This window comes from Pteropus vampyrus, unplaced genomic scaffold (genome assembly GCF_000151845.1).
Source record: "Pteropus vampyrus isolate Shadow unplaced genomic scaffold, Pvam_2.0 Scaffold223, whole genome shotgun sequence".
Lineage (NCBI taxonomy): Eukaryota > Metazoa > Chordata > Mammalia > Chiroptera > Pteropodidae > Pteropus > Pteropus vampyrus.
Genome location: NW_011889004.1, coordinates 687122 through 702571, shown reverse-complemented (window position 1 = coordinate 702571; position 15450 = coordinate 687122). Strand labels below are relative to the sequence as shown.

General features: G+C 48.9%; 2 protein-coding genes across 4 annotated transcripts in view; both read right to left on the bottom strand.

Annotated features, from left to right (window-relative positions):
• TBC1D10A (TBC1 domain family member 10A) overlaps positions 1 to 3880 on the bottom strand; it is a 29823-nt gene extending 25943 nt beyond the window's left edge. For both annotated transcript variants that reach the window (XM_011373327.2, XM_023538444.1), the window contains exon 1: positions 3600 to 3880. In XM_011373327.2, the coding sequence (XP_011371629.1) occupies positions 3600 to 3808 (209 nt within the window). In that variant the 5' untranslated portion in view covers positions 3809 to 3880. The remainder of the gene's footprint in view (positions 1 to 3599) is intronic.
• A 6168-nt stretch (positions 3881 to 10048) lies between these two features.
• SF3A1 (splicing factor 3a subunit 1) overlaps positions 10049 to 15450 on the bottom strand; it is a 21777-nt gene continuing 16375 nt past the window's right edge. For both annotated transcript variants that reach the window (XM_011373325.2, XM_011373326.2), the window contains 5 exons: positions 13229 to 13436; positions 12572 to 12726; positions 11493 to 11594; positions 11324 to 11395; positions 10049 to 10566 (listed from right to left, as the gene is read on the bottom strand). In XM_011373325.2, the coding sequence (XP_011371627.1) occupies positions 10465 to 10566; positions 11324 to 11395; positions 11493 to 11594; positions 12572 to 12726; positions 13229 to 13436 (639 nt within the window). In that variant the 3' untranslated portion in view covers positions 10049 to 10464. The remainder of the gene's footprint in view (positions 10567 to 11323; positions 11396 to 11492; positions 11595 to 12571; positions 12727 to 13228; positions 13437 to 15450) is intronic.

Genomic DNA, 15450 nt, shown 5'->3' with positions numbered 1-15450 from the left:
CTTCCTGACTAATTCCTCTATGCTACGGAAGGGACCTTCCTCAAACAGGTTTGCTCTTCCTACCCCCAAAGTGATAGGAATGGTAACATCACTCCTCATACCCTTCCCTGCTGGATTCCTAGCCCTCACTTTTCTCCTCCTCTGATCTTTCCTGGGCTTCAACAACCAGCTCATTTCCCAGCCAAGCCAAAAGAATTAATGTTGCCAGCACCGCTGTCTGTGCCCATGCCACCTACAGGGCCCTTCACTGGCTGGCTGCTTTCTTGCCTTTTCTCACTTATTGGCTACTGCTCAACAGCAGGTAGCAACCATCTCAGTCCTATCAAATGTTCTCTGCAGAGCAGGCCCAAAAGACAGACAAAGTGAAGAAGTAGAAAGGGCCTAGGGCTGGGAATCAAGAGTTCTGGGTTCAATTCCTGACACTGCTCCTAAAAGACTAAAGTGGTAAGTTTAATCACTTCTCTCAGGTCTCGGTTTACCTATCTGTAAGATGATGGCCATCTTCTCTAAGGTCACATTCAGCTTTCTGACTTGAAATGTCTGTCAGTAAATGTCATTCAGTAAATAAGTATTAACTGAGCATTTACTTTGATGCAGGTCTGAGAAGAAAAGGTGAAAAGTCTGGTTCCAGCCCTGAAGTTCATCAGTCTAATGAACTGGTAATGACAATACACTTTTACTTTTGCTGGGCTGTCCTTGTGAGCCTCTTACACTGCTGAAGGAGTCAAAAATGCTGAGCTAAGCCAGGAAAGGTGAGGGTAGGCAGGTTCCTGCTAGGAACCTTTTGTCCTCCTGTCTGGCACCTAATTTTCTGCTGGGACCATAGGCCATATTAAGTAATAGATGGTGAAGGCAGTGAAAACTGTTCTGACCTGGGAGTCAGAAACCCTGGGTTCAAGTCTTTATTCTGCTGGACTAGGCTTAGCCTGTTGTGTGACATTAAACAAGTTATTCTCCTCTCTGGGCTTCAGTTTCCTCATGCCAGACACTGAACAGTCACCTGAGTAGGTAGCCTCTGACCTGCTTTCTTCCCCATCTCCCCAGCTCTCAGCAACTGCCAAAACTGACTGTCTTGGACAACCTTTGGCCCAGGATGGCTGAAATGGACCTTTAATCTAGAGCCAGAGTCCTCACCATCTCTACTGCAGCCATCAGTGCTAATGTTTCACTTTCTGGGATAGCACATGGACTCCTAGCTGTCAACCACGAGACTGGGTTCAGGGCGGTCACCCTGAAACTTCCCATAACTTCCCCTCCTATAGCTGTGGGCAGGGACTTACTTTTGGCTTTTTTGGAACCACAATATAAACTAAGTAGGGAACATCAAAGCTTTCTGACACCAGAGATTTTTAGGTTGACCAATAGGGTCAAGAAAGTGAGGCATGGAAAGGGAAGGGAAACTGGGATCCCACTTCATCTCCAGACACCAGTGATGCAGAGGGTGTCTGCAAAGCCCGGGTTTGTGGTTAGGGGGTAGAGAAGACAGATGTCTGGCAGCCTGGCTGGGGACTACAGCCAAAGGGAGGTGCTCCCACTGGGGCTCTCTGTCCACAAATACCAGAGGTATGCCCTCATTTTTCTCCTCAATTTTCAAACCCTTAGAAAGAAAAGAAATGAAGCTAACATTTTCAGGGCCACTACATGCCAGGCACTATGCAAGGCAGTTTTGCATACCTGATCTCGTTTAATCCCCACAGTAATCTTGGAAGTAGGTGTTGCCCTTTACTGTGAATAAACAAAGATTCTGGATCTTGCCCAGGGTCACGCAGCCAGCGAGTGTGAGTTCTTCCTAAGTCTGGCCTTTTCTCACTATATCACACTGCTCTATACCCTGAAATCTGGTTAACTGTCGGATAAACATGTAGTGGGAATTCTTATCTCCTAGAATTCACCAGCAAATCTGAGCTCACTGTTCCAAGAACCCACAAATGCAACTGTGAACTCCTTTCCCACTTCTTAAGACCCTATCTCTTCTAGGGCCCTAGTCTCTGATGAGTGCTCTTCAATTAAAAAATGTACCTTAAAACTACTTTGGGTTCTGACAAGCTAATCCCTAGGGAACTGTGACAAAGTATTGAGTAGGGATGAGGGATCAGAATAAGAGGTACTCTCTGAGTCCTGGACTGGCCTAGGCTTAGCCTGCCGTGAGCAAGTGGGGAGAGGCTGGAGGAGACAAATCCAGTGGATAGGAGAAAGAGAACTCTCCTTAGGCAAAAGACCTACATTTCTCCAGAGGAGGAGGAGGTAAATACGAGTCTTTGGGACTGAGGAAAATCCCGGAAGTGACCTTGATGGGGCTGCCTGTGTGGCTGGGATTCTTACACTTCATAAGTCACAAGAGAGGCTGGAAGACCCTTGGACGGTCACAACTGGTCAGAGAAAGGGAGGAAGGACCTTCTGGAGTAAGGTTATGGTTGAGTCCTGTGGGATCCCACAGGTGATTGTGTGGGCCTAATTCTGTTGAAGGGGAGGCACCTCACTAGGGAGGATGCTAAGTTCTGTGCAGAACACTGGTCTCATGTGACAGGACAGCTGGGGTGGGAGTAAGGTCTGCAGTCCATCTTTCCTAAGGGGACTACTAGCCCATATATATGATCTCTGTGAGGACTGGCCTCAGGGGGTTCTTAGGGACCAAGTGTGGCTGCCCAGTTTACCCAGCTTGGAGGGAAAGTGCTACTCTACTGCCTCACATTTCTCTGCCTGCCAGATGGGTGCCTACATGCTCTGGGGGGAAGGATTTGGATCCTGCTGTCTCCCTGCCTGGCTCCCCCTCCCCATTCAGTGTTTTGGAAGGAGGTGCATGTTTCCGTAGCATACTGGGAGACAGCAGATAGTCTGCCCTGAAGGTGAGTCACTGTCACCCTGTGGGTACTGAGAAGGGGGAGTGTCTGCCCACCTGTTGCCAGTGACAGGGAGAAATCTGTCACCGAGGTGGGAGAGAAGCACTCTCTGACCCTTCTATGAGGAGAAAGGACTGTCTGTCCCAGGTTGGGACTGTCTGTACCTTTGACAACCAATGTCAGTCCATCCAGAGGTCTATGTGTCTTGAGGTAAGGGTCAGTCTGTCCTGGAGTGGGATGGAGGCATGATAGTCTGTCCCTTTGAAGTCTGTCTAAGGTGCCACCTGGTGTGGGGGTAGCGGGGTGGTAATACAAGGGTGTCTGTGAGTCTTAAGGGGGCGGTATAGAGAATATGTGCCTGTTGGGGGAGGGGCAGCCATCTGTGAGCCTGTCAGAGGTGGCAAAGTCAATCAGCTCTAAGGCCGTGTGGCAGCAGTGATGTTGGGACAAGTGTCTTTCCCACAGTTGGGAGGAGGGCACTACCGGCTCTTCCTGGCGGGTGGGTCGGTCTGTCTGTATGGTGGAGGCAGGGGGGAAGTGGGGTTGGCCTGTCTGCCCCCCAGTCGGAAGTGGGCTCTCGGGTCAGCCAGCTTGAGGGGGAAGTGGGGGTGGGGCAGGGGAGAGAAGGAATCGGCTGTCCCTGGGTGGGCTGGGGGTATGTCGGTCCTTCCTGAGGGAGCTCTGTTCCCATCGAGCCCCCACCCCTGCGGGTCCCGCGCTCTGCCCCAGCCCCTGGCCCAGTGCCTCGGCGCTACTCACGCGCCCTCGGCGCCCTGCGAGCCCACGATGAAGCCGAACTTGTCGATACGGCGCTCGGCAAAGCCGTTGGCCTCTGAGTCGGAGCCGAGAGAGCTGAGCTCGTCGGCTGTTGCGGCGTCGGGGCCCGGGGCCAGGCTTTCTCGGGTCCCAGAAAGGCTGCCCCCGGCCGCGGGCGCGCGTGGCCCGTTCTCTCCAGGGCTCTTCGCCATCCCGGCCGCGCCCGCCGCCTCAGCCTCAGCGGCCACCTCAGCCACCTCAGCCTCCTCAGCCACCCAGCCACCGCCGACGCCCCGCCCACGCACCGCGCCCATTGGCCGCTGCAAAGTCAGGGGCGGGGCCCCAGGCCGTCCCGGGAGTTTCCCCCCCCACGCCCAATGAGCGCCGCGGACCCTGGGGCCCGCCCACCTCCCCCAGGATGGCGCCAACCGGCCCGACGTGAGGGGGCGGGGCAGCCGTCACCCGGAGCCCTCCCCCGCCTCCCGGGCTGCCAATCACAAGGGCTCACCTGAAAGAGCTCTGGCTTTTCCGGGTTGGCTCGAGCCCGGCCTGTCACTTGCAGCGCCAAGCAGGCAAGGGAGGGGGGCGTCCACCAAGGATTCTGCATCTTTCTCCTGATCCCCTGCTCCTCTTGAGACCCCAAGGACGTTGGTGGGAATTATTTCATCCATTCATTTATGAGGAGCTCTAAGGAGACTCAGGATGGTTCCGGGACTCGCCCAGGCATACAGCGGCTTAAAGACCCAGGCTGGGTTAGAAGTTCAGCCGCCCCTTCCCCTGCTTACTGCTTCTGGGGCCTTAAGTTAGCTCGAGGGAGTAATTAATAAGAATAACAACCAACGTTTATTGAGCCATGCACTGCCTCAAGTTCCACCTATTTTCTCTTATTTTTTTGTCCCCAATAGCTTTGAGATATATAATCAACATAACAGAAAAATCACCCATTTAAAGTGTATAATTCGATTATTTTAAGCATAGAGTTGCACAACTATCACCATAATCTCATTTTGGAACATTTTCATCACCCCAGAAAGAAATTCCTATCCATTAGCTGTCACTCACCAACCTTCCTCCCCAGGGCCTAGCAACCACTAATCTGCTTTCTGTCTCTGTAGATTTGCCTTTTCTGAAACCACATAAATGGAATCATATAATACGTGTCTTTGTGTATCTAGCTTATTTCATTTAGCATAGTGTTTTCAAGGTTCATTCATGTTGTAGCATGTATCAATACTTCATTCCTTTTTATTGCTGAATAATATTCCATTTTATGGATAGGCCACATTTTGTTTACCCATTTGTCAGTGATGGTTATTTGTGTTGTTTCCACTTTGCAGCTATTTTGAATAATGCTGCTATGAACATTCAGGTACAAGCTCTTATGTGAACATATATTTTTCGTCTCTCTTGGGTAAATACCTAGGAGTGGGAATTTCCAGGTCACTTGGTAACTCTGTTAAAGCCTTTTGAGGAACTGGCAAGCTGTTTTCCAAACTGGTCACACCATCTCTTATAATCTTTTAGCAATAAGATAGATACTATTATTAATTCCCTTTTATAGTTAAGGAAACTGAGGTGCAGGGAAGTGAAGTTAGCTGCATAGAGTCCCTGAACCAGCTTGTAGCAGAGCCAGAATGTGAACCTAGCTCTTATCAACAGCTTATATTGGGAGGCATGGGCCAATTGTATCTACATAGACTTAGCTCCCAGCAGCCTACTTCTGACCCCAGAGATTGTCAACACTTGAAGACATAACAATAGCTCCTCACTTAAGTCTAATACTTTACAATTTACAAGTCACAACCATGTTGTCATTTGACATTCTCCTATAGACCTGTGGGGGAGACAGGACCAGAGAGGGGAAGGGACTGAAAGAGCCAGGCCTGAGCTGCAGGGCCTGGGACAGGATGCTAATAGGTCCAAAGCAAGCCCCAAGTAAAGAAGAGGTTTCAGTGATTTCAGCAACAGCCATTTCCTTGATGCCATGTGGCCCAGACATTCTTGAAGACTTCACTATGTAATATTTACATTCCATAGGCTTCTGTTTTTCCATAAACAGGGCAACAAAATACATGGGAGTGGGCACAGGCTATTTTGGTCTTAAACTCTCAGTCTAGAAGGATGTTTTCTCCTTTCCAGTGGCACTAGACAGAGTGATGGGCTCTTAGTCCCATTTCCTAGGAGGGACAGAGTGGGCCTCATATTGAGATGTAGGCCTATCCCAAGAAAGGGAGCCAGACACACCTGGAACAGATATGAAGCCCCAAAATCTGGCAGTATCAACATCTTCGACTCCATAATTCTGGTCCTAGAGTCATAACCCAAACACATTCAGCTCTGTAAGAGCACAAATACATTGATGTTCACCCTAGGGGTGTTTGGGGGGGTGAGGTTGGGGGCAGGTTAGAGGGACCCAGAAATCCATCTTTGGGAGACTGGATAGATATTTCTCAAGTTAAGGCCTTGATTCCCCACTTCTATTCTATTTTTTTTTTTTTACAAAAGACTACCTAGGATTCAAATCTCTGCTCTGTCGCTGCGTGACTTTGAACGAATCACTTTTCTCTGAGCTCATTTCTTCATCTGCAAAATGGAAATACTGAAAAAATACCTCTTTGGAGGAATTGTTCTGAGACTTCAGTGTGATAATATGGGCTAAGCATCTAACACATGGAGATACCCAGTAAATGGAAGCCAGGAGTAGTGGCATTTGTAGTTTGCAAAGCGATTGCAAATTCATTACTGTCTTATGTGTTTCCCACAACAGCCTGTGGCTGCAGCAGTGAAGTTTACCTAATTTAACCAATGGCACATGGCTTGGAAGTCGTTTCATGGCTGCGCCCCTTTGAAGCCTCCAGAACACAGTAGACACTTGATAAATGTTAGGTTTCTTTACTTCAAACTCCAAAGCTCTTTACCTTATTTGATATTACTCTAGTGAACAAAAGAGATGAAGTCCTGGCCCATGGGAGAACATGAACAAGCACAGAACATTCGTAAGGTAATGTGAAAAGGAAAATAAAGCAGGGCAAGGTATAGAGAATGCTGGGGGCAAAGGTATGGCTTGGGAGAGGAGTAGATGGAAATGAAGAAGGCTCTCTGTGGGGCCCTGGGAAAATAGTGTGCAGGAAGCAGGGCAGCAAGTGCAAAGCCCTTGAGAGAAGCAGGCTCAGATGATGGTATGGGTAAACTGGTGTGAGAAAGTAGGAGCAAATAAATGAATGATTCAAAGGAATGCCCTGCAGAATCATATGGCTCAACAAAATGAGAGGCCTTTGGCAATGCCGTAAAACATTCTCATAGACTGCTGTAGATATTCTTTTGAGGATGAGAGATGCTTGGCTAGGGCTACAAGAATATATATTGATAACTTGGAGTCTCATCACTGGGGTCATTCCTGCAAGTTTAGCTTGAGATGCTCACACGGGCCCCTGGCATGTGGAGCTCACATATGCTCAGGAAACCTGTCAGCAATGGCCACAAGCAGATATCTAGAAATCATAGCCTTTATTTGTAATGAGATCAGTGGTTCAAAGTGGACAGCTGGTACCCAGCAGTCTATGATGAGTAGGCAAACTATAAAGCTTCTTTATTCCTACACTGACAATAACAGTTAAGAAGCTTTTGGTCCAAGTGGCGGAGAACACAACTCAAATGGGCTTAACTCAAAACTGTCTTTAGTGGGTCCCATACCTTAAAAATATTCAATGGTATATAAGCTTCAGAAGCAGTTTGATCCAGAGGTTATCACCAGGGATATCAACCTCATTTTCCTTTTTACTCCTTTTCTCTTTGTCCCTCTTCCTGTGGTTGCCGCATCCTCAAGCTACAGCCACTCATGGCAGCAGCTCCAGGCTCACTCACATCCTTCCTCCACACATCCATACAACAAATGACTCTTCTGGTAGCTTCTGCTCAATGGGGAGGAGGCTGCATTCCTTCCTCTATCACCTGTTCATACAACACGTCTATTCCTAATCTAATCACAACCACTGGTTGGGGCGGGGGGTGGCATGTTAGGGAACACTGACTGGCTTAACTGAACTCAGCTTAGAAAGATAGTACCTTCTCTGTAATGATAAGGAATAGAAATGTATTTTGTCTTGTTTCATGGATTGTATGGCTCAGGGGTACCTAGAATTTTTTTTTTTTTTTATTAAATATAACAATGTAGAATAGAGCAAATTCCCAAATCAGATAGTTAATAATCTAACTTCAAGATCTTACATTTTACTTTCATTTCTAAAAAGTAAACTTCTAAAAATCTTATTAGTATGTATACTCCTAGATATGAGCTATATTGTACTTTTTTGATTTTTGAATTACAGGGATAGATGAAATAGTACATATAAAGACTGCTATAATTATAGTACACCACACATTTCAAGTATATAGCATAACGACCTAATGTAATCTTCATATATATTCTCTAATACAACATATAATTTTATTGTATTTTATTGCAATGGGTCTAAGCATTAGTGACCTCCTCTGGGCTACATGACAAGTGCTCATTTCAAGAACTGAAATTGAAATTCTTTAATGTCTACAATCCCTGGAACTCATTTTGAGCAAGTCTTTAAAATTACAGTGATTCTGAAAGCATCAACTTATGCCCAATTTTCCCAGCAGTGCCACAACAGGAACAATTCTCCCTATTTCACATTCTGGTCTGGTGAAACGGTGAGGACTGTGTGGCCACCAGGAACAGAAGAGTTGCTTTGGCCTTCCAGAGCCCTCACTGGCTATGTAACCTTGGGAATCCACCTCATCGAAACAATAGGGTAGATAATCCTCAGAGGATTGCAGTGAGAATGAGAAAAGCTGTGCAAAATGCTGCCTACATGCTGCAAACCCTAAGAAATGCATGCAGAGTGCTGTGCTGCAAGCTGGGCCTGTGGCCACTGACAGTCACAAGGCCATCTTGTGGTCAATGGGCCTTCTGCGACTGAGTGAGCCAGGACAGATGTTCATTCAAGAGCTCCGGGAAACTGGGTTCGGGCCCCAGAAGGCTGCTCAAAGGACCCATTCACTCACATTCCACCCAGCAGCATTCTTGGCCTCCAGTCACAACCTCAGTCACAGAGGGCTTGTAGGATCTGCCAGTGCTCTGTCCCCACCTCCAGAACCAATCCCAGGAAGAAAGAAGAGCTAGGAGTGTAGGTCTAGCCCAGGTCTCCTGACCCCTTCCCTCTTGGAGCAAGATCCAGATGGTGTTCACAGGGATTTTTGGTGTTGCACATGGAGAAGCAATTAGCAGTGGGCTTACTTTAGGCACCCAAACCATGGAGACTACTTCAGGAAGGAAAATTTCAGCCCTGGCCCCTGGAGGAAACTTCCAGTAACCAGGTAGAAGGCAAATTTCAAAAAGGGTGAGGAATAACATTCCATAGACCAAGTTAAAAACTTGGTCCAGCAGTTTGTAAAGCAGCCAAACAACTGGCACTATAGAAGGGCCACCTAAGCCCTAGGTCTGGAGTTGCAAGCTCTGAGCTTGGCAGGGGGTGGGGTAGGGTAGGGTGGTAAATAGAATACTGGTTCTGTGACCTCGGGAATGGCCTCACCCCTCTAAACCCTGGAGATGACCTCAGGGGGCAGCTAGTAGGATCAAATGGGAGGAACTGCAAAGAAAAGGCACTAGGTAGTACTCTCAGGAAAAATACACGAGATATCCAGAATGAAATCAGCTTTAGGTTTAAAACCAGAAAAAACTTATCAACAGGCTCTCACCTTTCTCCCTCGGATCACCTACAGCAGCATCTACCTCCCTGTGATAGCACAATTCCAAATATAGCAGCCTGTGTCTGGCTCTTACTAGGGGGCAAGAACTGTAATAAGTATTTTGCACACATTCTCTTTTCATTTTCTTATTGTGTGATTGTGGACATGGGACTCACCCTCTCTGTGCCTCAGTATAAAATAGGAATACTCACATCAGAATTATGAGTTAAAACTGACAAAGTGCTTAAGACAATAAAGGTAAATTGGTTAAGCTTTAGTCCTTAGAATAGTTCAAGGCCTTGGCACAATTAAATATTTTAAAAATAAATGCATTTTAAAAAACCCTCATCATGTCCTTGTGCTCACTCAGGGCAAGCCACCTGCCCAAGGTCACAGAGCCAATCAGGTGGTGGATGATTACAGGAAACCTCTACCTTCTTTATGCAGGACCTGCATCCCATCTGTCATTGTTCTGTGGTCCTGGCATGTTGCAGACATCTGTATTAGTCTGTTAAATACACGGGGCTACGCCTTTGGAGGGCCCAAATGTTTTAAAAGGGCAATAAAAATCTATCAAAGAAAGACTCATGAAAGACTTGATGGTATTAAGTAGTTAAAAGCCCAGCATTCTTCAGAGCAGAAGAGGAGCCACAAGGCACTGTGCCATGCTCTCCCTGCCTTGAGTCTGGACAGGGTGCAGGTGGCCGAGGGACAACTCTTAAAGACACTGATTTCACAAGAAAGGTCCAAGAGGTTTATTAGACAGCTCATGGCAAGACACAAAATGATTAATGACGACAGAAAGCATATTCTATCAGCCAAGTGCCACTTTGCACTACAACACTATCTTGCGGGACATCTCTGGATTCACATTTCCTAATGGGCTGCCTGAAGAAATGAATCCCCTCAAATCAAGACCTGAACACAAAGGAATTCTGGACACCACTAGGGAGAAGAGCAGCATAGAAAGCCCTCTTGTCAATGTGAGGAAGGAGTGGGAGGAGGAAACTCTGCTTGACAATATGAATTTCCAAACTTAGTAGGGAAATAAATGTACAAGGCAGGGTCCTCTGGGTCTGAGGGAAGGGGTGGGGGACAGGAGAGGCAAAACGGCAGTGGCTGGAACCTGAGAGGAGGTTTTTCTCTTCTACTTCTTCCTCCCACCTCTCTCCTTGAGAGCCAGGTGGATGACGGCACCATTGGCCATGTTATAGTAAGCCAGTGAATTGGAATCCTTGATGAAGATACCCTGGAAAACAGAAAGTGCGTTAGCAAGGGGCAATATGGCCTCGAGCACACTGTAGTCTCACAACTCCTAATGTCCATTCACATGTACAGGGGCTTGAAGGAAGGCGGGAAACCAGGCACAAGGCAAGACCGAAAATCTCTGGTTCCTCCCAGAATGCTTTGCTTTTCCTTCCTTCCATACCAAGCCATTATCTTCCCTTCTGTCGACTCCTCAAGAAGCTGGCCTTGACCAACTCCACAGAATTGTGCCTCTTAAATCACAAGACCTTTAGAGATCAACTAGTCCTACAGCTTTATCTACAGAGCAAGAAACTGAGGCCCAGAGTAGGAATTTGTCAACATCCAAAATGGGAGAACACAGCAGCCCCGTGTGACCTCAGCACCAGGCTTAGCTGGACTATCACCTCCGTGTCCTTGCACAAAGCCAGGTTACCTGAGACCACACTGGCTGGGATGGCCACTCCACTGAGCCAGAAAACCACCAGAGCACCCTCAAGTCTTGTACCTAAATGTCTACCCCCATCGCTGAGGCAGAGGGTTTCCTGGACTCCACACAAGACTGCACTGTGACCCTGCCAGAGCCTTGTCCTTTCAAGTTAACCTGCCCTGGCACTTCCAGCCGGCATCGTCACTTCTAGGATGGACTCAGATGGCCACACCCAGATGTCTCCCCACTCCTTTCGTTCCACAGGGGATTTAGCTTCTGGGACAGCAGAGGTGTTGGGACCCAAGAAGGCAGGGCCAGACAACCGACTTACCTCATACTGTAGCTTCTGTTTACCTGCAGGCATGCCTGTGGCTTCGTGAATCTTCACCTTGATGACAGAGACCTGTGGGACCAAGGAAGGAGAGGTCACTCACCCCCTTACTAAAGTCAGCTGGAGGAAGCTGCCCCCAAACCCTTGCTTCCCCTGGAGCAACTCGTACCTGGTCTGTGAGTGGGAGGGTGAAGACCAGCACCTGTCCGTTCAGTTTCCATTCTGTCTTATCCTGCATATTGGGCACTTGGACTTTGATGGACACTGGACCCTGCAGGACAGGAAGTGGCCATTATGCTGTGGAGCCATGAGCAAATAAGGAACTATGCTCTCTTATTCGTGGACCAGTCTAGACAATGTCACCTCTCCATCTGGACTTCTGATGATGCCACTTGTGACATGACACAAATCACTCTTTTCAAAATATGGTTTCTTTTCTTTAAAACAATCTCTGTCCTGCTTCCCGGTAACATGAAAATGCTCTATGAACCTCAAGAAGTACCACAGGAGGAAAGAATATGAACTGTGAGTGCAGAAGATCTGGGTTCTCAACTCAGTTTCCCTGATAATTAGGTCTCTCTGAGCCTCAACACCATGTCTATAAAGCAGGTGATCACAACTGCTGCATGGTACTAAATGGACAAGACCCATAAAACATGTAGCTCTACCCTGGCACTTGAGTACTTAAGAGATGAGAAACACTATCAGAAAGAAAGGAAAAAAAAAAAAAGATTTGGTCAAATTCATTGGGAGAATGGGGCTGGAACTGTTTCTGCTTCCTCACTGGAGCCTAACAGCTTCCCTAGGGACCAGCAGTGCCAAGATTCCAACCTCTCCTTATTTCTAGCACCCCAAAAGGATCCTCAGAACAGGCAGATATCCTAAGGGCTGAAACTGGAGAAGGCCATAAAGAAATTAAGAACTGCACCCAGGCTTTTCTTCAGGGCCCCTTTCATATTTGAGTCCTACTGCCTGTGCAGCTGGGTCTCCCTGTTTGCCTCTACAATAGTTAACACCTAGAGACCACTGACACTGTCTGATCCTCTGACTGCTGACCCCACAACTAGTGTGTGCTCAGAAGCTCTCACAGGCCTCCAATGGCTAACCTAGGCCTCGGAAGCCAAAACCATGGGAGCAGAATAGGGTAGGCCAGGGAGTGTGTAACTGGGGCAGGACTGAACACCCTTCTCCACCCACCCACCCCGCCTAGACACCCCAAGCCATAGGCAGCACCCTGGGATCACATACCTTATTTCTGCGAAGGAACTCCTCCTCAGGCATGAGGCTGTCCTCTGTCTTCAGTTTCTTGGAGGCAGGTTCATCTTCCATGGGAGGTGGAGGGTGGACAGGGGGCATTGGGGCTGGAGCTGGGACGGGTGCCACAGGTGGAGCGGGCACAAAGGCTGCAAAGACAGGAGTAAGCAGCTGTGTGAGTTGAGGGAAGGGGCCTAGGACTCAGGGCTGGTAAAAAGTGAGAGTGGAGACTGCAAAGACTTCCTGTTTCTCCCAGTCAGAGGTGTGAAGGGCCACTCCTTGCTGAGTCTGGCAGCCAGCTGGCTCCCTGGCAAGGGGACCTGGGAGGCTGCCTAGACTGGGCAGCAGGGGACTAGAGGGGTTGGACTGATGGATAGAGTGGGTGCCTGCTGACAGGGAGCACTGTCAGGTCTATGTGCCTGTCTGAGGCTTGACCCCTCTGGGTATACAAACCCCAGCTCTGCCACCATCACCCTATCTCCCCCAAGAGCCACAGCTCCCCAGCTCAGGGCTCTTTCATGCAGGGAAGCCATGGCTCTCCTCTAGTCCCCCAGCTAGAACAGCTAGCACTACCGTCAGCTACTGCTCTGCTCACAGTGCTTGGCCTATAGCCCTGACCCAATGGCCTGGAAATCAACGTGAAACACTGACCTGTTGGCACAATCATGGGGGGTGGGCGGGGTGCCATGATAGGAGGGGCTGAGGGAGGCATAGGCACCACGTTGATCCTGGGTGCATGGATGATAGGCGGCATGGGGGCGATCACAGAGCCTGGGGGCAGTCGAACAACTGATGCCATTGGGGGCCGGGGCATGACGGGTACTGCAGACACAACTGTGGTACGGACAGGGGGCGGCATCTGTGGCGGAGAAAGGACCCATAGGTCACAGGAAGCGAAGGCTAGATTCCCAGAGCACACACAGCTGGCAACTGGTCACTTGCAGCCTTTAAGAATGAGTCTAGACAGCTCTGACTTAGCACCCTGGGGCTGAGACTGCAGCCTCACCTCAGGCTGATAGGAACTACACTGGGAAAGGCCCATGGCGACACTCTTTCTACTTGGGACTCAACTAGCTGCTCATGGCAGACAATGAGAGAGCCACTAAAGAGGATGACCTGGACTTAGCCTCCTGGAGACAAGTCAGCAATCCTCAAAGAACCATCAAGTCCTTCGGCCCTTCTCTGCTTCTCACATCTGCCACTTGCCTCCCTCCCTGTTCCAATCTTCCCACACTGATAGAAGTCCAGGCTAGAGGTTCTCACTTCCAATTAAAGTGTTCTTTCTTTCTACCTGAGCCACTCAGCACTCAGACGCTGCTATAAAGTAGTTGCTCTTCTCACTCAATAGTGTGCAACCCCAAGAACAAAGTTCTAAAAGATCATTGACAAGGTGGCTGCTGGCTTACTGCAGGTGGCCGGGGCACTGAGGTGATGGGTGGGGCAGAGCTGGGGATATTGGTGGCTGAAGACGGAGGTGGTGGTTGCTGAGGGATTTCATTGGGCTTGCTGGGGCCGATCTTCTCTTTGGTATCGTCTTCTGGTACCAGGCCCTTGGCCTTGTGGATGGCCTCAATCTGTTCCTGGAGAGTGATATTGGCCTGGGCAGCCTGCTGGGTCCGGGCCATGCTGCCTGAGTGGCCATCCCAGGTCACCTACAAGGGAAGGGAAAACAAAGCCACAGCTTGTCAGGGATCCTAGAACTAAGCCCAATGTGGGAGTCTGAGGTTAGGGAAAACACTAAGATCCACCAAACTGCACCTTCTCCTCTGGCTTCTGGATCTCCTCCTCACCAATCTTCTTGCCGATGGCTGTTTCCTCTACACCGAAGATGTCGGTACGCCGCTCAGCCAACTGTTTCAAGCTGCTCTCGATATCCAGACCTGGACACAGTCACAGAATGGAGACAGGGGACAGAGAGGGAAAATAAAGCAGGTGCCCTACCAAGAAGGCAGCAGCTCTCCTGGTACAAGGTGGAGGCTGGTGCTGTGGGAAGAGGCTGACTCTGGGTCCTAACCTAGCATACCTGTCCTGAGACTGGGGAAAGCTGCCCAATCAGCACTAAATAAGGCTATAAATCAGAGTTTGTCCACTCCTTGCCTTATGAAAGATACCGAGAGGATGGGGTCACATGAGTAAAAAGTAGCAGAATCCGTACTAAAAGCCTGGTCTCCCACCTCTGGGACAGTTTTCTCCCTATTGGCTGTCACAAGACATCATGTCTCATTTCCAGGTGCTCAGGGTACTCCAGCCATCAGGGCCCTAATTCTAAGATAGTCTCGAGAATGAATATCCCTCCCAGCTATAGTCAGATCTTGCTCTACAATGTCCATGGGCACATGCCATCCACGTCAGGTGCCTGCCTGCCTTTGGAAGTGTCCTATGGAGAGTTACTCTGAAAAATTGGGAGTTCTTTTGTAGCAGCACAGGCTGCACCTATCCTCGAAGGCTTTTGTTTACTTCAACTGTTGCTTTCTATGTTCGCTTAAAGCAAGTTGACTGTAGTTCAGAGATTCCCATGGGCCAAAGTGAGTCAGGGCTGAGTCAGAGAAGTGTGGACTGGGTGGGGGAATTCCCACCTCACCTGGAGCATACACCTCATCGTCACTCTGCTTCTCACGGATAGAGCGATCCCGCTGCTCCAGCCAGCGAGGGTCGAGAAGCCCGATGCGCATGTGTTCCTGCATTTTGCTGGCAGGGATCTTCTCCCCCGTAATGGGAGACACAAGATACTCATCTGGAGCAGGGGCTGGAGGCAGGGGCTTAGAAGCTAAAAGGAAACAGAAATGCTTGAGTAAGAACAATGGATGGCAGCCTGGGTTAAGAGGGTGTTGTTTCATTCACATATCATTCATTCAAGACACATCCATTCAGTG